Source organism: Trematomus bernacchii, unplaced genomic scaffold, assembly GCF_902827165.1.
Source record: "Trematomus bernacchii unplaced genomic scaffold, fTreBer1.1, whole genome shotgun sequence".
Classification (NCBI taxonomy): Eukaryota; Metazoa; Chordata; class Actinopteri; order Perciformes; family Nototheniidae; genus Trematomus; species Trematomus bernacchii.
In genome coordinates, this window is record NW_022987905.1 from 924,824 (window position 1) to 950,333 (window position 25,510).

General features: G+C 38.8%; 1 protein-coding gene across 3 annotated transcripts; it reads right to left on the minus strand.

Moving 5' to 3' along the window:
* Nucleotides 1-1,169: 1,169 nt before the first annotated feature.
* On the minus strand, nt 1,170-25,025 carry LOC117470193 (beta-galactosidase-1-like protein 2). Of its 3 annotated transcripts, XM_034114853.1 has the most exons (19): nt 24,574-25,025; nt 23,571-23,756; nt 23,059-23,127; nt 22,526-22,621; nt 21,643-21,751; nt 20,788-20,880; nt 20,520-20,601; nt 19,699-19,763; nt 19,292-19,376; nt 16,136-16,279; nt 15,139-15,219; nt 12,720-12,826; nt 10,570-10,716; nt 9,776-9,847; nt 9,397-9,475; nt 9,189-9,276; nt 6,740-6,857; nt 3,563-3,679; nt 1,170-2,455 (listed from the first exon to the last, which is right to left on the minus strand). In XM_034114853.1, exons 1-19 carry the CDS (start codon nt 24,735-24,737, stop codon nt 2,369-2,371), a joined length of 1,989 nt encoding a protein of 662 aa, XP_033970744.1. In that variant the 5' UTR covers nt 24,738-25,025; the 3' UTR covers nt 1,170-2,368. The 3 variants fall into 3 exon arrangements, with proteins under 3 accessions (XP_033970744.1, XP_033970746.1, XP_033970745.1); XM_034114855.1 differs by lacking the exon at nt 1,170-2,455 and having other exon boundaries at nt 3,598-3,737; XM_034114854.1 differs by lacking the exon at nt 1,170-2,455 and having other exon boundaries at nt 3,598-3,917.
* Nucleotides 25,026-25,510: the final 485 nt, after the last annotated feature.

Genomic DNA, 25,510 nt, shown 5'->3' on the forward strand with positions numbered 1-25,510 from the left:
GTGCTGATTTGAGGTATAAAAAAATAAAAAATTGATAAAAGAAAAAGGAGGGGGCTGAGCTCATGCGGGAGATTCTACCGGCAGATACTGCGGTGATGAAACGCCATATCATGGATTATCATGGATTATTTCTGAAACAGTATGGAGCTCAAAGGCTTTCTCTCTTGCCGGTTATACCACAAGGTGAGTTCCTTTTTATTCCCTGCTTCTTCACACACATGCTCTCCAGTACAGGTTAGCTCTGAGTGTTAGCGATGCTAATGTAAACATGCACCGACCATATTTCCGATATTACGTCATATCGGACTCAAATCTGGATCAGCTCCGTTGTAGCCCCGTTTTTAGAGGTTTGGGTATGGAGGAAAAGAGAGGGTTTTATTTTCTGACGCTGCGTGAGTTCCCTGACACACCGGGGACACATATTTATGTATAAAAGACATCAAAAAGTGCATTTTGCATGATAGGTCCCCTTTAAGTTTGTGTTAAATCCTTCCGTCCTAAATTAGGCTGCACAATTAACACACAGTAATTATTTTAGCTAAGATTGTAATATTTAAATCAACAACAAAAAATTGATGTTCTAAAGCATGCGCTGATCCATTGTCAATGTCCGCATTCATCGTTTAATTTACATTTGCATACATAGAGAAATATACATGTATCATTTAAAAGTATTTTTTACATTATTAGAGAAAAACTAATTATGCTAACCTTACCTTATTTGTGTAAAGTTTAGCAATGTAATATCAGTGGATGGGAAATATGGCTACTACCATTAAGTTGTTGGGGAAATGTTTAAGTAAAAGCCTAGGACACATGGTGGTTAGCATATTTACTTTAAATCTCAAGAACAAACTGTCTCAGCGTCCTTAAAAGTTAACAAGAGTTGGCACAAATGCGACTCATGCACCTCACATTTTTCCAGGCGATAAAAGACTGAAATGTTGAAGCACAGTGTCACTGTGGCATCAATCTTTAAAGGGAAGAATTGTGATGGTAGGTCTGTTGGCAACGCACGCACATAGAGATGACTTTTGAAAAAACACTTCAAACACAGCTTGTGATCTTGACTCCTCTGCAGGAGCATATCATAAGAGAGGACAGAAGCAACTCGTTTTATATCACAGGCGGTCGGTGTGCAGTTCAAATAAAAGAGTTCAAAAGCATCCTTGGCTTCTGATACAGAGGTCGAACTGCATTTATTCACCATTATTACACAGCCTGGAATTTATAAATTAAGTGTGTTGGAGGAGGAGATTTTCACTGTTATCAACAACAGTCTCCAAAAATAAAGTATTTCAATGAACGTTAATGACATTGGAGAAATAATAATACCGTGATAGAAATAATTATACATCCCTTGGCATAAATACAGTCATTAAATGAAAACTGTTGGGTGTTTCTCAACAAATCAGGTTGTTTTTTACAATATAAACAGATTCAAAAGTGCAAGGCTTCATTGACAACAAGTTATAAAATCAACACGGTTTTGGCAAGTATTATAAGTTATTAACTTACAAAACAAACAATTAATATGCTCTTCTTAAAGCCATAAGTATCCTTTGACAGAAACCATAATTGTACCTGATCATCACACACACATTTTAAACTTGACTGACACAAAATAAAATTCAAGTTGTTGCAATTATCACCAACTCTGGTTCAGTCTAAATAAACCCTTCATTCTCCAAGTGAAATGTAATAAGAAACAGCCATTATGCTCTCTTCAAAGCCACCAGACTCCAATTGCTGCAATTACTTGCTGATCGTTATATAATATACTTCCTTCGAACACGACAAAAACAAAGTAGAACTAATCAAAACCACCCTTGATTTTTTTTTCTTCCAATATTACCAACTCCTCTGTTATGTTTAAATTAACTTCTTAACTCACCAAGTGTGCAGGTCTAATATGAGTTAAGATTAAACAACTGGAATACCCATTTCTCGCATTAAATTAAAAAAGGTGATTTATCCTCTTTTACTCCAAAACAGGGGACAGGAAATGCATTGTGTGTGTAGGCTTGTGGGTCTTTTAGGAGCGTGGAGGATATGCACATGTATCTTTTTAGAATCATGTGAAGAAAATATTCAGTCCATGGTTCAATATGAAGGATCCTCTCATTTGTAAAAAGCACTTTGAGAAACTCCCGAAGTCTGGATCACTGCATTGTTGAATTCTTCCGATGGGAAACCAAAAGTCATCCTCACTGCTCCGTGTCACTTTTCAGATCTGCTGGTCGCGACACGCCATCAGTGCCTGAGCAGACGAAGCTCGCTGTAATTGCCTGAGCCGTTGCCTCGGTTTCCCAGCTACTCTCCCAGCATCCTCCTCTCCTCATCCACACTGCCCTCTCACCTTCTGTCCTCACTGGACATCAACTGACATGCCATAGTCCGGGCTGCTGGAGAACTGAATCCTGCCATCTGTTTCCTGCTCTTCAAACACAGTGACCTGTAAGGAAGAAAGAAAAATACTGGCTGAGTGAAGGTCATGAACAGACAGGGAGAGTGGGTGGATGAACACCAATCTCATTATATGCACGGAAAAGAAGAGTTGTGAAAGACAAGAAGGAGAAACACAATAGAATTAGTGGAAAGTGCTTTAGAGTTCAACAACATCAAAGCTATGGGTGATGAATATCTATGACTTTATACTATAATGGCGGATGCTTGAGTCGAGGTCAACCAAGATCTGTATCATACTTACAAAACATGTTCATCTGATATGTTTGTGCATTTTTTGAGAATACCAAAGCCTGTGTATATTCGCATTAATTGTGCACCATTTCAAATAGGTAGGACATGTGCGTTAGTCAAGTCCCTTGTGCCACCTGTAGGTAATAAATGCCATTCAATTTGGGGGAATTTGCTTATTTTAAAAAACAAAAGTACACAGAGAACGAAAAATAGATTTTTTTGTATTGACCAGTCGTTTAATAAGCCACTTATTTGAAACATGCTTAATCATTTGAGTCTGTTATCAGACCGCATATGCAAAACCATTGCTAGATCAAGTTGCTCCAGTGTGATTTTATGATGTTTTCATTCATAACTGTAATTAAAAAAAACGTGGATCTGTAATATTGGTCAAACTAAACAAGTGATGGGCATTTGCACTTCTTTTTTTTACAGTTTGTAGGCAAAACAAGTGACATATTTATTGTGAAATGTTTGTTTATTATTTAACGTCTCCTTGAGGAATATGGCAACAGTCTTTCATGGTGATCCAAACATGTTATGTGCCGACTTTGGCCAAAATTGAATGAGTTTGGTTACACATCTCAGGTCAGGAGATTAAATGTGACCATGCTCTAGCAAAATAGACAACCCAAAATGATTGCTTTACTGTCCACTATACATCACTATAATCAATTTATTTCACATATCCTGTTAAATAACAAAGATACTGAAGGCATTCTCTGTGACCCTCAGTGTTCCTGTTCAATGCTGTAAGTCGCTAACAATGTTGAGATCAGGTCATTAATGCTAAAACGTCTTAAAGTGATTTTGATAATAGTGTTTCCTGAATGATAAGCACATAAGACAAAAGGTACAGTACCTGGTTGTTCCCCCTGTGGAGCCAGGGCCCCGGGACATAGAGAGTCTGCTGAGGACCGATGGACCAGTAGCGTCCCAGATTCCTGCCGTTAATAAACACTACACCTTTGCCCCAGCCCTGTGAACACAACCAGTGACCGTCACCATGACAACAGGCAGCTTCGGCCAATGAAATGCTGATGGGGGGGGGAAATAAACATGTAGAGGAGAACCAGAAACCAATTTCACACCTTCCTTTCTAGATCATTTGCATTATTTGCTCAATATATCCTGAGTTCATTGTATTTCTTTGCTTCGCTTCTCCAGCCTTTTCACTTGAATTTACAGCAGTGGAAAAACTGTGGGAAAGTTTCCATCTAAAAATAACCAGAGGGATACGCAGTTTAACAGAGGGATAAAGAGGCACTTATTCAATCAATAACTGCATTATGTAGAGCTGCATGCAAATTAGACCATTACAAATAACCTCATTTTCCCTAAAGAGCCTTTTAAGATCTTTCTTCACTAATGAAATTATATCATTGTGTCATATGCAATGAATTATAAGTGATCAATGCCATGATAAAGCTTCTGATTGCATTACTCTCTAGGGACAAACAATTAGTATGTCTAATTATAAAGATGCCTGTAAATTAAAATTACCAAACCACTAGCTGACAGTGTTAAGGATAAGATATATTATATGACTACATTCACACTACTTCTGAATATTTGGTGTCAACATTTCTATCAGTACTACAAAGGACAGATTCCCATATATAAGGGATGTAAATAGACTTTTTAGAAAACTCAATAGCAGAAAAGCGGCTGGCCCTGACAATGTCTCCCCCTCCACCCTGAAGCTCTGTGCTGATCAGCTGTCTCCTGTGTTTACTGACATCTTCAACACCTCCCTGGAGACATGCCACGTCCCAGCATGCTTCAAAACCTCCACCATCATCCCGGTTCCCAAGAAAACAAGGATCACAGGATTAACGACACCACCCTCATCGGACTCATCTCTGGTGGGGAGGAGTCTGCCTACAGGTGGGAGATGGACCATCTGGTGACCTGGTGTGGGGAAAACCACCTGGAGCTCAACGCCCTGAAGACAGTGGAGATGGTTGTGGACTTCAGGAAGAACGCAGCCCCACCCGCCCCCATCACTTTGTGTGACTCCCCAGTAGGGTTGCAAAATTCCGGGAATTTTCAAAGATGGAAACTTTCCACGGGAATTTATGGGAATAAACTGGGAATTTTCTAAATTGAAGGTTGGCTCTTCATAGGGAACTTAAATATAGTTGGGGAAAGTATATTTTAGCATAATCTTGACTAAAACAAACAGATGCCATTCAAGTACACTTGAATATCCATGCCATAGCACACTGCTTACTGCATGGCTATTGAGACCACACAAAGGTTCGCAGCAGGCTCACAAATGTGAGAGTGGAAAAACTGGTTGGCATTCGGGCAAACCTAAGGCTCTTTGAGCCTGACACAGAGCCATCCTCAACAAGGCTGGACAGTGACACTGAAGAGGAAGACTCAGAGTTGGATGTTGATGAGGCCCAGGAAGAGCCCATTGACTGAAAGGGTTTAGCAAAAATGCAGAGGATCGCTTGAAGGAAGATTTGCATGTTTAATGGGACTTTTTGGAGGGAGAAGGGCTCTTTTCATTTAACATTTTAAATGGGACTTTGTGGGGATTTTTGGATGGGGGGTGCATTTTTGTTCATTTTTTAATGAGTAGGGTTGGGGGGGATGAGTAACATTTAACTCAACATTACTGTTTTCGTTCTTCAATGAAACAAATAATTGTTCAATAAAATAATTCAAACTTGTTCTGTTCTACTTAAAAAAAATATCTAAAAAAAAAAATCTGTTGAAATGTCATGTTTTTTTGTTTAATTTTGGATCGAATATTTCCAAAATTCCCCAGCTTAACTTCCCATGGAAACTTTCCGGAAACTTTCCGCCCCTTTGCAACCCTACTCCCCAGTAACTGCTGTGGAGTCTTTCTGCTTCCTGGGCACCATCATCGCCCAGGACCTCAAATGTCAAAAAAGCACAGCAGAGGATGTTCTTCCTGAGGCAGCTGAAGAAATTCAACCTGCCAAAGACGATGATGGTGAACTTCTACACCTCCATCATCGAGTCCATCCTCACCTCCTCCATCACCATCTGGTACGCTGCAGCCAAGGATAAGGGCAGGCTGCAGCGTGTCATCCGCTCTGCAGAGAAGGTGATCGGCTGCCATCCTTCCACGACCTGCACGCCTCCAGAACCCTGAGGCGGGCAGGGAAGATAGAGGCCGACCCCTCCCACCCTGGACACAAACTGTTCACCCCCCTCCCCTCTGGCAGGAGGCTGCGCTCCATCAGGACCAAAACCTCTCGCCACCTGAACAGTTTCTTCCCCTCCGCTACCGGCCTCTTAAACAAGGCCCGGCCCCCCCCACTGAAACTTTACCTCAGCCACAACGTAGGCTCTATGCATTACATTAATGCACACAATGTTCATACTGCTTACTGCACATATTTCTTGTTTCATATTTCATATTTTATATCCTATAATTCATTCATAGCATTCTATTTCCATGTAAATTACTGCTTTATTTCATTGTTATTTAAGTATATTTTATTACGGTGTCCTTAAAGATTTTTTGTTTTATATTACATTTCTTGTTTTATATTTTATGTCTGCACCATGACATCAAGTCAAATTCCTTGTATGTGTGAACCTACCTGGCAATAAACCTGTTTCTGATTCTGATTCTGATATGTATTATATATGTTGTGAAACTTACAGGACAAAAACGGTCTAAATATCAGCGCAGCACTACTAAGATTATTTAGCAATATCTCAAGTAGTACAAACAAACCTAAATAAATGTGTACTATACTATAAGGCATTTTTAATATGTGAAATGTCAAGTATAAACAGATTGATTTATGTTCAATATACCAGAAGTAAAACTGACATTCATATCTTAATGTTCATTGTGAATTAGAGGTTGGGTATGATAACCCAAACTTCGGTCTATACATTGTAATTATATCCATACAGCCCCATGCTATTTCGTTTTAGGTTATATATATTTTGTGTTCAGCTTTTATCCTGAGTAATCCTAATGTCAGTTTATGTAGTGGTATTGTTGCTGTATTGATTATAGGCCCCATGGTTGTCACATTGTACTCACAGGGAGTTTGATGAAGGTGTCTTTAGGAGAACTGTTCACGTAGAGTTTTGCCTGGAAAAACCCCGGGAAGGAGGGCCGCTGCCGACGCAAAGAAATCCAATGGCCAGTACCCTGAAGTCTGTAAAAGCAGAATACATTCATCACGTCATTTGTATTTATACACCTACGGTAAATGTCAAGTAAAACTTTGGAAATGGATGTCAGGGGAAATATTCAGAATCACAATCTTTGCGAGCTATAGGTTATATTTTGCCTCTGAGTAAATCCAAAAGGTCTCCATGATAGAAGAAGAATTCCTTCCACATTTAGGGATTTTTTCAGTGTTCACTCATACAGGGCTTCAGGCATTGACATTTTCAGGGTGGAAGGATTGAAATGTTCTCAGTGCATGAGGAGGAACCAAAACGCATTTGAAAATAAATCATATGATCATAGTCTCCTAAGTATATACTGTATATAAACCTTGAAATAAACTAGGTAAACTCATCCAAGCCCATATTCTTTAAGGAGGTTACATTGGTCATTTGGTTTGTTAGTTTATTCAACATAAGAATTCAGAATTTCCCAAAGATATTGTGATTGAGGCCCCGGCTCCACGAGAACAAATACGGCAAAACGCATCGGAGTAACGCAAATGCAACCGCAAAAAACCTTCCGTCCCCACGCAATATACACCGGATTGTGTCAAGCTCCACGAGACGGCTCCGTTTACATCCAACCGCTGGAAAAGCTGCAGTACATATGCCGAACCTGTACGTGGCGCTGTAACTTCCTCCACAAAAGCAGCAACTTCCTCCACAAAAGCAGCGAAGAAGAATGGTTGTCATGGCTGCACTTGTTTTTTCTTCGCGGTGGGGGCGGAGGGAACCGCGCAGAGTTTTTCGCCGGTCAATGTGTGTTAAAGTTTAAATCTTCATGCTTCCTCATGCAGCAGCTGATCCAGTAAGTAAACCCGACAGTAAAAATAAACATATTTATAACTAGTTTAGGTAGTTTGAGAGGTAATTAAAATAGCTAAGGGTGGTGATCTGACTTGAAGTGTGTGTTTTGCTGCCGCTGTTTCACAGCCGGAGGAGCTGCGTGTCTCCGTCCTGTCAGATTAGACTTCACTCGCGTTTATGTTCATATCGAGATAAAGATAAATAATCTGAATCTGGTGGGGAGAGGCGGGGAGAGGCGGGGCTATGAAAACGAATGACCGTATAGGCGACCCCACGGCCCCGTTGGACCCCCCAGAGCGCTCCGTTCCCAGATCTATCCACCTTTGGACCCGTTGTCGTTTGCGGGGTCTGTTTCTACGTTTCCCTTACGGCGTCGTCGAGCTTAGAGGGCTATACGCATGAGAAATATGCGGATTCAACCCGTATTTGTCCTCGTGGAGCCGGGGCCTAAGAAGGGCTTTGGCCGATGGTCGACTTCAATCTGGTGTTGATGACGCTAATGTTGCATGTGATTAGCAATAAAGGGAGGCAACCGTCTAATATGGAAACGCCATGAGGGAAATGCATTGTGGGTGCAATGAGCCCTGCCAAAATGACCCTATAATGATTGGCTGTTGTGCAGAAACGACCTGACCTAATGACAATTATGGGATGGGTGCCACATTAAAGTTCCCCCACTCAGACCGTTTCACTTTCTGTCATTGCACAGCAGTTTTGTTATTGTGCTTGTTAAATGGTGCATGTTGCATTTATCAAGTGAAATCATTTTATATACAGTATATATAGCACATCAAAACAAAAGGAGTTGAAGTACTTCTTAAGTCAAGGCAGAAGGTTAGGATTGGACTCAAAACAGGTATACATACTTTAATTAAATACATTATTCCAGTGAAAAGCAATATTACATAATGCAATACAATGAGACAATGAAAGGAACAGAGTGTGTGCACTGTCGAGGTTTCAATGAACAGTTGTATTAACATGCAGTCTTTGTGTTGACAAAATAATCTTGTCAGTTCTTAATATATTCTCATATTTAATAACTATCCTGTTAAAAGTGTATCCAGTCCTCCCATTATTATTTGTTGTTGCAGCATTTATTTGAGTAATACTGTAATGAGTTTTGCTTCAATTAAGCTGTCAGACACATGCTGCTGACGGAAATTCAATTTGCAATGTTTTTGTACCTCATGCTTTCAAAGTGTTTTTATTTTTGTATCACCCTGGAGTTTTAGGATATATTGTTTGGATTCTGCTAGTGTGTTTAATAAACCCCCTGTGTTTTTAACTAATTAAGATTTGATGTATTCTCAAGCACTGAAAACAGTCCAGATCCAGGGTATTCTACCTCGTGTACTTATTTTATAATTCACATGAGACTCTGGTTTGAACAGATGTGTTTTGATGTATTATCTTTGTCATCATGTTCCCACTGTAACCGTGTTAAACAGGGAGATCATTTGCTGATTTGACAGAAAGAAATGGGGAAATAATTGAAAGAAACAAACCTGTTTACAAAGCCAGGCTTCATATCCAGACTATGGATAACAAAGTCACGGAGGGGGTTCTTGTTCAACTCGATATCTCCAACAAGACCTGAAAGGAGAGTCAAAACAGGTGAATCCGTCTTTCTTCACTCTTAATTAGTTTTCTTTCAAGGTTACTGATAAAGAGATCATTTGGCCAGATTTGTGCCGTTTATGCATCAACTTTTACCTTTGCGCTGCTCATCCAGGGTTTTCCCATAATTCACTCTTCCACAGTTCTCCACGAGTAAACTTAGAGTTCTTTTTCCCTTAAGTGGAAAACATAAAACAAATACTGAAATACAGAGGTATTCAAAAAATAAAGGAAGCAAAAATGTCTTTCAGCTCTGGCTTTAGTTATTGATGAAGTCCAATCTGAGTCAGCACTCTTTCTGTAAGGTTGAAGTTGACAAATCAAGTTTGTCAGGATAAACAGTCTGCTGTTTGCCTATCCCGAGGACCTTGCTGTCAGAAAACATCTATCAGCAACCCCTGAAGCTTTCACATGCTGTTAAATATGAACAACTTTATGCTTTTAGGAAATACACACACACACACACATAAAGTACCTTTCCGTAAGGGACTGCAAGTTCTTGCGTCTTATAATCCAGAACACCAACAAAATGTTTGTCCACATAAACCTAGGAAGAAAAAAGGGAAATAGTTTTCATGTTTAAATATGCCATGTTAAACCTCCTGGTCAAAGTGTATGACCTGTATATTAACACATGCACACATGCACACGCGCACACGCACACGCACACACACACACACACACACACACACACACACACACACACACACACACACACACACACACACACACACACACACACACACACACACACACACACACACACACACACACACACACACACACACACACACACACACACACACACACACACACACACATCTTTTCAATGTTTAATCTTTTTAGATAGTTTTTCTACTTTTTTATTGATTTTTTGTATTATATTCTTTCATGTTTTCCTTTTATATATTGACTCTGTAGATACAGCTAAATGGAAATTAAAATGTAGAAATCTGTTGACTAAAATGTGAATCTGTTTGGATAATGAAACTGAAACTGAAATACGTTTAAAAAAAAGATATACGATATTAGACGACATGTGTCTGTCACAGACATTTCTGGACACCAATTTCTAAGAACTCCAGGCTCCTGTTTGACTTCAACACCAGAGCAACTGGTATCAGCCTGCGCTTGTTAATTGTTCTCAACAAGTACACAGATCAGAGGTGTGATTTCCAACAGCCTTCTACATGCAAAAGTTCTCACAAAAGAGAAGTGTAATTGTGTGATTTGGGTGCATAACGTGGACGTCTGTCTTCCTGTCTTTACCAGGGCTCTGTCTCTGATGTTGTTCTTGGAGTTGAGGGTCCCTTCGCTGGTGATGGTGGTCTCGTACAGCGTGTAGCCGTAAGACTGGCCGTTGTTGTTGTTGACAGGGAGGTTCTCCATGCTCACCGGCCTCTCTGACTTAAAGGCCTACAAATAAAGACAATGTTTGATACCTTTAAACCAGATGTTGACACCAACAGGAACAAAAACATATATTCTCTCCTCTTTCAGTCTCTTTCCCCTTCCTGTGTTTCTAAATCAACGCTAAATACTTTTCTCTTTGTCGCTGCTTCCATCTATGAAATACAGTATCTCTTCATATCTTATATTAATTTGTATCTTACATCTGTATCTTTCTTATCGTATTCTATAACTTATTATTTTAAGCTTGTTTTATATGTATCCGCTTGGAGTTTCAATGATTGACAGATTGAGTATTTAAATATAATCATGTGAGGTATTTCTGTTGCACTTTACCCTAAAGCTTGTTATGTTTTTTAAAAGAATTGTATCATATTGAAATGTTCTATATAAAAAAACCTGCCTTCCTCTTTCTATAATTATCTTTTTTTATTATTACATTATTATGTATAAGTATAGGTTTGTTATAAATCCTTTTTGTGCTGCAAACACTATTGGATCCACTGTGATAAATAATAATAAAAGCAATGAAAAAGATGCTGAAATGTGCCACATTCATAAAGATGTTTATTTGAAATATTTCCATGAAGTTTGCTGTAATTAAAGTGAGCACACACAATCTCATAAACCGCTCTCGACGCAGATGGGGTCTTATGATTCGCGCCACACAATTCTCCCACTTGCAAGATGGCTTTGCCCAAAGTGATGATTTATCAAACCCTAATGAAGCTTTCCTGTCTGCCGTTCAAAGCCATTCTTTTATTCAGCAGCATTCTTTTGCATACCCTAGGGAGCTGCATTATGCAAGACAATAAACACTCGCCGCTATGAACCGATTAACCACGTACCTCCGAACACACAGACTCACCATCAGGCTCAAGACATCCCACTCAGTCTCTCTGAAGCCTCTTAAGAGAAATCGCTCTTCTTAAAACGAGGGTGTGTCAGGGGCAGAGAAACTGTCGTCTCATAGGGAAGCACATTATTGTGATGGGGAGTGAATAATTAATGTTGAATGCCAGACGTGGCACATCTAGTTTGACTATAAATGCCCTTGAACAGCATGTGAACTCGACTATTGGACATGAAAGCGAACAGACATGATGACACCCTCCGAATTAGTTCTGATGGCAAAGGGAGATTATCTGCTGTGTTACATTTTGCGAAACAACTTGTTTTACAGTCATAAAGCTGCACACTGTCGGTTACTGCTGGTCCCTGAGCAAGCCCATATTTCAGTTGTGCTTTGCTCAGGGGCTCCTCATCAGCAGTCGTTCATTAATGTGTGTGTAGTAGTGTGTGCTGGTGTGGCATGATGGCTGCGAGCTAATTTCTCTCGCTGTAATTACCACAGCCACGTCTGTAACTGACTTTTCAGGGCTTCAAATTAGATTTTTACATTTTATTATCAATATAGAAATACAATTATTCTGTAGGATGTATTAAAGGAACATATGCTGCTGTTAATCTTATGATTTCTTATCATTTGATAGAAAAAATTACATCCTAAAAGATACAGAGGATGCGGTTAGGTTACTTCACATATAATAATGTCCAAATGTAATTAAAGATTAATATAAGAAACCCACTCAATTCATTAGAGAATTGTGAGTTTGGAAATGGGGATTTTCTTGAAGTAATTACTGGAATCTGCAGAAAAAAAACAATGCAAATTCTGCACCTAATAGGCTGATGTGAAAACTGTGGAAACAGTAAAGTAAATACAGCTATCCTCTATAGATAATATAGAAAGTGGTAATTCACCAAACAGCCTGGAATACTTTTATTCAAAATGCAAAAGTCAATTGCATTCTATAACCTGTCATCATAATTAACAGCATATTCTCTTTGAGTTTATTTGACTGGCTTTTGTGTGTGACTTATGCATTAAATAGTTCATGTATTACTGTTGTCTGTCAACAACCTCCTGTTTCGAGCAATGCCACACAGGCGATGTTTATTATTTCGGTGCCTCCTGTGTTGGCACTCTCTGAGCGTCAGCAGCTTACCTTGTCAGTGAATTGCAGACTGACCCACAAAGACAGGTGCTGCTGGATGGAAACAGGCTGGTACGCTCTCCTGTCCTGATGAGGAGGCAGCACGGTGAGAGGCTGGGCTGAACAACAAGGAGGGGGAAAATGCAGTCAGACTTTATGTAAATGAATTGATTTGCATTTCCTTTATCCTTTATTTACCCGTGGGATGAAAACAAGTCCAAATTAAGGGGGTTTTGAAATTGATGCATACATTGCCCACATTCAGTCAGATGAATAATTCTGTTTTCTCTCTTTAAACTGGCCATGGTAAAATCCTTTGTATATGCATAAGATAAGCACCTGAGAGAAAGAAAGAACGACACAGATGAAGGTCGTTTTGTATATTTAAATAATTGTAAGTCATATTAAGTCAAGATGGAAACTATAACAAACCTTCTGGTATACCTGGTACTAAGACATTGGATATTATATTAACTTTGTAAAGTATAACCAGCAAAACAATTTGCTAGAAAAACACAAGCAGCTATAAGACCTTTTTCTGGGCTATTGAAGCCCTGCAGACATTCCCATTCTGCATCCATATTTTTACTACCACACATAAAAGTGACCACACCCTTGAAAGCTGCTTCTAAAAACTCCTTGGGTGAGCCATTAGCTCTCCACAGTAGCATTTAGTTTGTGCTTTGTGTTGCAAAACAGTATCCATACAGTACAACAATTAACAGTGGTCGCCCGTCACTCTCACTGCTTTTAAAGGTGTTAAAGCATTCAGACACCAGCAGTCCCCCCGGAATTGGTTCAACAGCATTTCCTTATCGTCAAGTGGTAACAGCTGGATCACTTCAGGAAAGCTTTGAGGAAAACAGCCAACACCTTTCTCCTAAATGGATCTCTACAACACATTCAATCCAGTGCCTTGGTGGTTTATATAATGGGTCAAATCTAAGAGGTGTAGAGTGTGTGGGAATATTTCTATTAAACCAGGTTACATATTTGGACCCAAGAAAATGCCTGTACCACTTAGATACGTGTTGGAAATGTCCAGCCTCTTTCACAAGTGTTAGTGATGTCTCTTTGTTACGGAGTAAAATAAGGAGACAAATCGAGGTGATTCAGGCGGGGGAGGGGGGGGGGGGGGGGGGGGGGGGGGGGGGGGTGTATTGGAGAGAAACTCCCTCTGGAGGGAATTTGGGGATTTTAGATTACATTACATCCAAAGCGACTTACATACTCAATACTGTGGGCAATCCACACAGGAGCAATTTGGGGTGAAGTGTCTTGCCCAGGGACACAACGACATGCTGACTGCAGTGGGGTTTGAACCTGTGACCCCCTGATCCAAACACCAACGCACAACTGCACCACACGCCTCCCAGCTCAAACACCTATATTATACCCGAAAGGAAAGGGGAAACCCCCAAAAGCACAATATGGCCTCTTTGAGTCTGTAACATATGATTTGTAAACCAGGATATACTGTATATGCAGCTCTGCAATTCTTCACTCAAAATAGTATTTTCACACATACTTAGCCTTTAGCGAGTATTGGGTTTGTTGAATATTTAATCGTACAGCCCTACCTGGCACCATCAATACTGAACGTGCATACTGCAGATGTAGTGCAGATGTATTTGTACCCTTTTTTAGATGATTTTTGTAGCTTTTGACAGCTTTGTAATAATAAAATAAACCCCAAAGCATATATGTCACCTGTCTATCATGAGAGCAATATTGTTGTTCAAGGTTGTGTTTGACGTTTGATAGATCAGTCTGAAACCATGTGAAAACAAAACCACAGGGACGGACACAATGTACACGGTTTTACAAACAAATAAGCACAAGATATCAAAATATTCTAATTAATCATTAATTGGGTCATGCGCTTGTAGTTGCTGTGATGAACAAAAAGCCTTCTCTGACTCTTGTATTCAGGCTGCTACTCATTGTTTTGCAGAGAACAAAGCATAAGGATGCATCACGCGCAGGCAGCATTTCACACCATTTTCAATCACAACAACTTATTGCAAATTATTGCTTTGTTGTGCCGGATTCAATCACACATTGCCAAAAGCTACATTTTCAGACCTGCCACAAAACACTTGAGACTTCTGCCTCCAACCATAAACCCTTGTTTAACAGTAAGAGAAAACTTAATAAGCAATAAACACGATACAAGGCCTAGCATGTCATTTTCGCATTGGGCAGTAATTGAGGGTCTTGGACTTGGACAACAGTCTCACACACATGCACAAGCACACATAAAAACCCATATCTAATCCGTGCTTGTAATCATATGCAAAGTTATCCTACTTTAGCCAACAGAGAGCAGGTTCTACAAGGAGAATTAACTTAAGTGGGGAGATGAAAGGGAAGGGAGAGAAGAGAGACAGGAGATGTGGGGCCCGACTCAACAACAACACACGACACTCACCGTGGTACTGGCTGAATACATTCCTCAGAAGATGGTACTTGGTGGTGTAATCCCCCGCCTCGGATAATGGAGCATCATAATCTGAAAGATAATGTGCTATCAGAACAGCAGGCTGGGAGCCGGAGAGAGGCAGGGATGCCTCTTACCGTGGCAGATGCTTTCACCGTGCTCCCCTATCAAACATCTTGAGACAGCAGCGGGCCGAGACACATTCTGAGTTATCTTGACAGAAAATGCAGTTTGAGTCAAAAAGGTAAAAGGCATTCAGAGGAGTAAACACAGATTTGACTGGAGGTTGAAGGTGGTCTTCCCTACCGGGGAGACACTCTCAGAAGTCTCCTTTTTTCTAAAGAACGAGGTCATTACAATGTTAAGGACCCTAGAGGAGCATATAAAACCCATTGTACCGTCTTTAATTTACATTTCCCATGCATTTTATTAGGTAATGAATTCATTAATGCGCACTGCATATTCACATTTCAAGTCAGTCGAAGGTCAGAGGCTCAGGAGTACGGATAGCGCCATCTACAGATTCCAAATACCAAAACCATGTTTTAGTTTTCTTTTCAAATTTCCTTAAGGCAGATTTAATCAGACTGATTTAATCTAATTGTTTGATGATTATGGGCACTCCTGAGTCAATACTTTTTTTAACAAGCTTTATAGATTGGGTCAGCCAACCTTGGCAGAGAATCAGTGGGCTTTTAAAAATGAGGATAAAATAAATCATGTTTTTGATGTGCCTTTCTTAGGACTGGCTGGATACTAGATTTAAACTACACAATTATCAAGGCCAAAAATGAAAAGAATAAGGCTATTATTTAAATGTATCTTTTCCTTTTTGCATTGTGTCTTTTTCTTCAATCTGAAGCCCAGTTATGGATATTGAATTGCCTTTTTTGTGTTCAATCCTGACCAACCAGTCCTGTATATAATATTTTCTTCTCTTAACTCAAAACCGAATTTCACTTTTTGAAATGTAAGTCTTCACACATACCATAATTTGTCACCATAGCTTTAGGTGCCGGCATTCCAACGGCAAACGCTCCGCTCATGAAGCCAAAATTTGTCCCACCGTGGAACATGTAGAGGTTGATGGACATGTTCAGTTTAAGGATCTCTGTGACCACAGATAACATGTCTGTAAACACAAAGAAAAATGGATGATAAAACCAGTTAGTAATTCAGAAAATATTATAAACTAAGGTTAGCATTAAGCCCAATGGGTAACCCAACATAAATCAATTTTCAGCTTTAACAAGGCACCGTTTCACTAATCCTATTGCCCCTCAATTCCACTTCAATTGAAATATGGATAGACCTCATGCACATATCCTACTACAGGTACTTTTAATTCATTAGGGGGCAATGCCTCACACCCATGAAGAATTGCCTAGCTCTCCGCACAAATTACCTATATTTTGCAGAGAACATAGCAGAGCGAGTAATTAGGTATTCAAATTGGACGTGAGCAGTCAAATTGGACTGACTTTAATGATTTGAATCAAGGGCATGAGCCTTAGTGAATAACAATTGAGCGGGCTGAGTGACAAAAGCCGGACCCGGTCGTTTTTTACTGTGGTGGCACTAGCTGTGACCAACAGTGTGTGTTGCAGTCTGCAGAGCACTGAGATGTCAAGGACATGAATCCCCTCTGAATATCCCAGCGTTCATTTCATAGCTGTGACTCTTTCTGCATGGCCAGGGTTCTTTTTAACCCTGTTCCCTTTCTCGAGAGAAGGAAAATGCATAAGGAAGCTTTTCATTTTCAGAGCATCTTTTGTTAAGATGTGGATGGCTGCTGGGAATGACACAGTAAAAGGAAGCCTGAGGCTCTGTGCGTTTGAACTTAGAGGTTTACTAGGAGCACTCAAGGTGGCTATAGCAGGGTATGTTGATCCATTAATCTTTACAATTGTGTTTTTATGTGTGTGATGACTGTATATTGTACTAAAAATAATATCACCCTTCTGGCCACAGCTTCTGGACCATGATATCTGGTATGTGTGGGATGCTTTAGAGCGCAAACTGTACGAGTTAGCCGCTGGTCGTTGATGTTATTATTGCACCAACAATTTGTATACGTTTAGGGCACATTCAGACTATATTATAGGTTTATTCTGAAATATGGTTTATTTCTTTGTTTATTCTACTGCAGTGACACATCCTAACAACAAAATATTTCTTGTTTCACTCCAACACAAAACTATTTTCACTGCAATACTAATTATATATTTAATTTGTTTTAAGAAAATATGGTTTGTATGACCTCGGAAAGTATTTTTAAGATTGGAAAACAAGTACACATTGATGCATCAGTTACAGTCCAATAATATAATACAGGCCTTTGGTTCCTTTACTTTTAATACATAGTGAATTTTGCTGAACATACTTCAGTAATTTTACAAGCATTGGTCTTTATCCTTATTCCACCATTGCAAGAGTATGACATGATACACAGCCCTGCCTATGGTTTCATTTTTCATGTTTTTCCACAGTTGGTGCAATAAGGCACCAATAAATGCAGAAGCAGACTGAGAAGTAATTATGAATATAAACACGTAGGTTTTAAAAACCTTTTTTTAATGAGGAAAGAACACCATATTAAGGCCACAAGGATACACACAATCTATTTTGGTTAGTAACCGTGCACGTAGGCTAAATGTAACTTTGTCCTAAGTCTCACATATATTTTGTCCTATCTTATGACCAGGTGCGGTTATTTAAATTGTGCAGCACATACCGTATATAGCCTGTGACTCAGAAAAACAGTGCAGCATATAATTCATAGGAAAGTACACAACATTATGCTCCTGTCAACTAAAACTTAATTTAATGCAGCCACGAGCAAAACAATTCTAGTGTGTATCTGCATGTGCTACAGCGTGTGTGTATGGAGAAGATGAATGTGACTCCTACAAAGTGTAACACCTCCACCTGGCCTCGGTACAGTCAGTGAGAGTCGGCGGAGCACATCTTTGAACAATCCTGCACAAAGAAGCGTTTGAAAAAAAATGGCCTCTGAACATCAAACATATGGCCAAGAGACAAAGTGGAGAGGGTTGGACACAGACTCTGGTTTGTGATACTTGGCTCAAAACGTACCATGCATGAAAAGTATACACGGTAAATCTCTGACAAAACCAAACAGGAATGACCATATGCTAGGAGGTACATCCCAGCTGTTGTTCCCATTGCATTTATATACCAGTGTTCATCAAATGAAGAGAAATATCTAGCTCTCGGAAGAACTGTTTGTATAATACAATAACTAAATTAATTAGAGCTCTATGTGTCTAACTGGCTATAATGGGTGCATACCACCACCATATGGCTATGACCATATGGCTATTCTTCTTGAGATGATGCATCAGGTACACTTGATTAGGTTTTTTTCATAACCCTAGGCATGTTTCTCATCATAATCTATTTTTTATTAAAGGCAATATGCAACCCAGCTGTATTTGTTGGTATGATCAATTGCATTCTGACTGAAAAACCCTCCAGAGTTTGAGTTAGGGCTGGGCAATATATTGGTATTATATCGACATCGTGATACGAGATTTGTCACAATATTGAAATCAAACATATTTGGTCAAAACAAGTTATATTTGATTTTTCTCCATATCATTTAGCCTTATTTTGAGTAGAGGCAAGTAGAGAACCACCTCATTCAGGGATCTACTGTAAGTGCAATTGCTGTGTTGATATATTCCAGATCAACAGGTCCAAATGAGCTAAGTGAGAACAAACACCCACACTCAGTCTGGAGGATTTACTAACCCTCCCTTTACAGCAGTGAGCTTGTCCACACCGTCTTTTCCCTGGCACAGGGACTGTTCAATTCCCAGAGAAAAAAGTTTGTCTTAAGCCTTTCTTACCCTAAAGGTCCTGAGACTCTGTCTTCCCCTCAAGACAGTCTGTTCTACCTTCACAGCTCCTGTATCGGCTCGCAACAAAAAACCTTTCTTTCTCTGTCTCAAATTAGCCGATTGCATCGACCTTCTGTTCAGAAAGAAACGGTTTCACCCTCAGAGAATCCATCAGCAGAAATCCTGTCTGGCTCTCACATGAACACCTTTCTTTGTCTTGTCAGGGATCCTAAAGCTCTCTCTGAATGAAAACCTGGCTACCCATTCTGAGTCTGTCTTACCCTCAGCTGGGTAGACATGATGAAGGTCCCCCCAAAGATCGAACCAGCCAGACCAGTACTCCATCACCATCTTCGGCTTGTGAGGCTGATGGGAGAAAGAGTTGTCCATTAAATAAAAGATACGTCTGAATGACCTTTCAGTTAGTACCTTATTCCATTTGTGTGAAACCCTGAATTAATTGTCTCTAAGATTAATGATCTTCTTTAAGGTCTATAACTTTTTCTTTTAAGGTGGGTAAGTAACCTCAAAGGTTCCCTGGGATTAACATGGACAGTCTATTTTTGGAAAAGCAAAGATTAGTTTTTAGCTTGATGTTCACTTCGATAAAAAGAGAAGTAATGACAGACTCCAAGACCACGGATAACAACAAAATGAAGAATGAAACCAAAACGCAAAAAAGACTCACTTGTATCTCATCCAGATACTTGATGTCCTTTGGGTTAAACTTCTGGAAATTGATGGTTTCTAGTGCTTCAAAGCCAAAAAGGTAGAACATTGTTAACACAAATTTGCATAGAATCAGTTCAAACTAATACAGACCATGCTTTAGAAAGAGATCTATGAAATGAATATTGTTTTGAGTTGTACTTAAACCCTCACATGATTATGTTCTTGTCTTTAAAAAAAAAGTATTAGCAGTTCCCCATAGCATCTTAAACTTCAACATAAAGCACAATGCTCCTCAAATCACAAAGTTAATAAGCATTAAAACTGTCTAACGTAAGCGGCTGCATTAGGAAACAGGCAACGAGGCATCACATTTAAGTGTTCATCTACAGCATGGAAATCATGATTAGGAAATATATATTTTTAAAAAACATCAGGGGGGTTTATTATAACAATACTCTGGAGGATTATATCCTGTAATTATAAGGATGAGAATAATGCATGATTTGCTCTCATAATAAAACAAAAATACTATTATCTCAGTGAAAAACAAGCTTATTATGACCATTTTTGCCAACAATAAAATAGCATGTGTCAAAGAAGATACTTTTATATTTCAATATCTCTGTTTTTGTTTTGTGTTAGGGTTAGCTTTGTGGTATTACACAGGATCCTTTGTGAGTAGTTCTGAGCTGCAGTTGCCTGACACAAGCCACCCTTCGCCTCAGACCTCTTGTCGTTGTGTGAAAACAAACTCACCAACCAACCTACTGTATATGTGTGTCTGTTTGGGTGTGTGTAGATGCAGCCTTGTTTGTCTGTCAGCCCATCTAACAATACCTCCTTTCACTCCTCCAAGCTTTAGTCCTTCCTTGTTGTCTGAGGTCAGCAGCAGCTCTGAGATGCCTCTTGACAACAACGACTGGGAAAAAAGAGAAGTATTGGAGGCAACAAGAAAAAACGAAAGGTTCTTTCTGAAATATCATTGATTTCTCTTTTCAAATTGAGTGAAAATAAGAGTGAGTTAAGGACAGCAGCGGATACAAAGTGTACTCTCTTCTATGAGCTACCACAAATTATTCAAATAATATACAGTTTAGTTTCTTACCTCCTTGATGAAAGGCATGTATTCGTCATCTTTGGCATAGGAGCCATACTCATTCTCCACTTGAACTGCGATAATTGGGCCACCCTTGGAGTACTGCGGAATAATTAGCCAATGAATGGGACACATATTAGAGCCTGGCACCAGTTCTCACCATTTCTACACTCAGTACAGCTGAATTTGATGAAAAACACTGAGAAGGAAATCAGAGCTAGTCCAATGATGCATGGAAGAAAAGAAAATATGCCCTGGATGCCATGAGTTTATTTAGGTTCATATGGTAAATATATTGCTTGTATACATGGTAACGTGCATAGTATGCAGGAATAACATATGGAAGCAAGTATTCCATCATGAAAAAATGGGCAGGCATTTGTATGCATGCTTGAATATATCAAAACAAAACATATTTTATATATTACATATTTGTTTGTGTCATATTTCCATTAAAAGGTCCTATACTACTTATTTTCAGGTTCATATTCGTATTTTGTGCCTCTACTGTGACATGCTTTAATGTTCAAAAAGCCTTTCTTTTTCTCAAACTGCCTGTGCTGCAGCACCTCTTTTCACCCTCTGTCTGAAACCAGAGCCCAGTCTGCTCTGATTGGTTAGCTGGTCGGCTCTGTTGTGATTGGTCAACCTTAGAGATGTATATGGCATATCATGTGTTTTGTGTAGCCTTTGCAGACCATGAACATGCACACAAACCTATACAACACACTACAGGAAAGGGTAAACCCCAAAAAGGATAATTGGGCTCATTTGGTCTCATATGCATTTTCTTCTCAAACATTGTAGTGTATACATCAGTCAAATTATTTCGTTACATTTCTATTGTGCTAATATATAACATACCTGATGTGGAACAACTTTGTCAATGAGATGATTAAAGAAGGAGTTAACGGCATCAGTGAATCCTGGGTAGGTTGTTCTCAGTTTCATGTTTTTATCTCGTAGTAGCCAACTGAAAAGAAATCAAAAAAGATTATTTGAATAGTCCAAAAAGCAACATACAGTATCACCCAAGTTATTCAAAAAGCTTTGCTGTGAACTCTTCACTGCATGCCCTTAGAAACACTCTGTTTTGATGATCATCAAATAAATATCACCTAAACCTCATAGTCCCCCAAGGCAAAACTGCTCCAAAAAGACCTTCTTCCAGGCTTTTTAACTCCAACATTCACCCCGTTATCTGTTCAAATCTATGATGATTACAGAAATAAATGAATTAATCATCGTTTTTTTAAGGAGCTTTGCCTGTCAGATTAAATGTATGTTCTCCTTAAAATCTAAGTATGGAAAATCATTTGTGACAATCATCTGAGTAACATTAGAGGTTACTTGGATGATTCATAATGTCCTCACTTACACTATATGTAAAACCCTGTTGTCTTTGTATCATAAACCGTATGTAGAGCACTGAGGTGGGTCAATCCTACTAAGGCATGTCCATGTTTTGCAATATGTAGCTGAAGAAACTGGCAAAAAACATGACAGAGATGGCAGACTTGAAATCAATCACATTACTTAATTATTTCCAAGAGTTTAATGGATTTAGCCCGAAGCAAAGATACCGCTAACAAACAGCTTAACTGACTGAACAAATTATTTCCAAGCCAATTTAAGGAATTTATTTAACAACCCATTTGCTGTTCTAAAATAATGCTTTACAATGTGGATATGGCTGTAAGGCATATTCAAAAGATCTGCACAGGTTACATTTAATTGGGATTTTTACCTGGGTAGGCCACCTAAATCCCACTCTGCACAGATGTACGGCCCTGGACGCAGAATCACCCAGAGGCCCAAGCTGGCTGCAAGACGGAGGTAAGCTCTAAGGGAAAGAAAAACAATATTTGTATATATTTATCATCAATACAATTCATTCAAATATTTACAACAGCATGAACAAAGTATGGCTTAGTTATGCTCATTAAAGCAGATGTTTAATTGTAATTAATTCTGAAATATTTCACTCAATTAATTTTCTACATTTTTACAGTATATAATATGTTTCTGTATTTAAGGAAACACCTGCTTCTTGACAGCAGGCAGCCAATTTGATGGATCATCCCCATCTTGACAATATATCAAGAAGCCCTGATAGTGATTATGGCTAATTAATCACACACATTTTTTTTATGGGGAAACGTACATCATTTTAACAGTATTACATTATTTACTGTAAGAAAAAAAAAATCCTGTAATGCAACAGTGCCCTCTGCAGGAGTTTAGCAGAGTCTCAGAAGTCTTCCCTTCATTTTTTCTTACTCCAAATCCAACTGATCCTCAAAGTTGAACACCCCTCGCTCAGGCTCGTGCATATTCCATGGCACATACCTAAAAACACAAATGTATTTTCTTTATTATTGTGTTTTAAGTATTTCAATGAGTGCCTTTGGTTTGTGTCCAAAGGCTACTGTACCATGTCCTTCTGTTTTCTTAAGAATGGTGTTTGCTCTGCTTTACCTAAAAGTAATATACATGTTATGTATTGCAGGACAAAGTGCAAATTTTTTATTTATATTCTTATGTTTGTATAAACGTTTTTCTTTTTTTCTTTAATGTTTTATTGGAGATTTTATTTTAACTCCTTATGTTTATGAATATATTTATTTTATACACATTCTTACTACAACCTTTTACGTCTACATCAATATTATTTTTCAGTTTTTGTATGTATCTTTTGTTTATTTCATTCTGAAATACCATCTATACATCTATCTGACATAGTATGTTGTGTAAAGCAGAGTTGGTTCCTCCAGCAGTGAGTGGGAGCCTACGTTGTCAGAGTATTGAGGCCACAGGCCTTCATCTTCAGCAGCCGGTCCTCCCAGTAGGCTCTGGGGACACGGAAGTAATGGATGGAGCCCCCCAGGATGTGGAAGGGTTTTCCCTCCAGAGTGAACTGAGACGAGTTGGCCCTCAGACCCTCCGCACGCTTCATTCTTACTACCTCAGGTCGATTCCTAGGGGGCAAAATACAGTTTACAACTGACAGACAACTTGTTGAACTGGCCATGAAGACATTTGAGACATATTAATACACTAGCCTGTATACTGTAAAGCTAATAGCTTTTTCATATTACAAAGAGGTTCCATTTATCTACATGATTCTTCATAATAATAAAAAACTATCACATGATCATATTAGATTAAATTAGATGATATTGGATAAAATTATATCATATTAGATTAAATTAGATTTGTATTGTGCAGAGTACAGGTACAAGCCAATAAAATGCAGTTAACCAGAAGTGCATATACATTTATATAGTATTAGTATATATACTAATACTATATAAATTAGAAAGTGTAAAAGTACTACAGCAAGTGATGCTATACATAACAGTATAGAGGTTATAAATAATAAACATGTATATAAAAAGTAAAAGCTGAAGTCTTATTAAGATCAGTAAAAAAAGAACAGATATTGCATTGAGATTTATATTTAATTTTGATCCGAATTTCTCAAAAAAGGGCTAATTTAAGTAACACTGACAGGCAACCTGTTGCGTGAGGTTCAATGTCCACAGGTGAGAGATCAAAAGGTAACCTGGCTGGTTTCTTAAGAACATAACTGAGTCCAAATGTCTGAATAGCAGTCATTCAACAAAGCATAACACCTCAAGCAGTAGGGCTGGTGGGTGGAGAGGCTTAAACCATGAAATGCACATGTCATGTTCCTTTAGGTAGACTGTGTCTTCATGCATGGTTCTCTTATTATGAAAAGTTGGCGACTGGATAGATTTCACTGCATGCGTAAAGAGCTAGGGTTTTCCTTACCTTGTAAACCGATAAGCAAGGATCGCTCCGACAGCAACACACAGCAGGAGACAATATCTTTGCTTTAGGGACAGACGAAGCCCAACCATTGATAAGATTTCCATCGACAACAATAACAACTCGACTTCAGTAAAAGTTGCGCCCTGTTCGTTGCTTGTGTTCATGCAAATTAAAGTGAATATCTTTTACTTTCCAAAACGGTCGACGATGAGTTATACAATGCATCACAAAACCTGTCAAACCTGACGTGATAACGTTTATAAAGTCACCCCATATTCACATAACGCTGGGTCGTAACGTTAGATTACTTCCGGGATTCAAAGTTAAAAAAACGAAACGTGGTCAATTAAAATGTTCACTTGGTTTACTTTTATGGACTCTAATGTAAGCTAGTTGCAGTCTATGAGTGTGACCATTCAATATTGTATATCAGATGAATGTCGTCCAAAAATACACACAAGCGGGAAACTGTATTTTACTTTAGGGACCGTCGCACATTTATGCAACCGAAAAAGAACGCAGAACACTTTATCCAGATTCAACAGCATAGCAGAAGACAGAAGATGTCCCTCCCCTGGGTGTTGGACCTCGAGCACCTTCATGAAAAACAAATGCATAGACCTCTGGTCCACCAATGTGTTTTTACAATGAACAACCAACTATAGGTCTTGCTGAGATGTGATTTGGATTTAATTTGTACCTTTAGGCACACATTGAGCACACAGGTATGGAGGACAGAACATGAAATAAGTAACAAATACATAAATGCATAAATACAGGAACAAAAACTGAAATAAATACAGGAATTAAAAATACAAGAATAAATAAATGTGGAAAAAAAACTGAAATAAATAATTTGGAAATAAATACAGGAATAAATACAAGAAAAAATAAATAAATATGAAAAGTTGACAATAAAACAGAACACACATATTGC

Excerpts from the sequence above, each read along its gene's own strand:
- LOC117470193 (XM_034114853.1), bottom strand. The coding sequence starts at position 24,737 with ATGAACACAAGCAACGAACAGGGCGCAACTTTTACTGAAGTCGAGTTG. Across the intron at positions 19,764-20,519 it reads GCTTGGAGGAGTGAAAGGAG|CACTAGAAACCATCAATTTC; the intron begins GTATTGTTAGAT and ends TTGGCTTTGAAG. Across the intron at positions 10,717-12,719 it reads GTCTGCAATTCACTGACAAG|GCCTTTAAGTCAGAGAGGCC; the intron begins GTAAGCTGCTGA and ends CTTTATTTGTAG.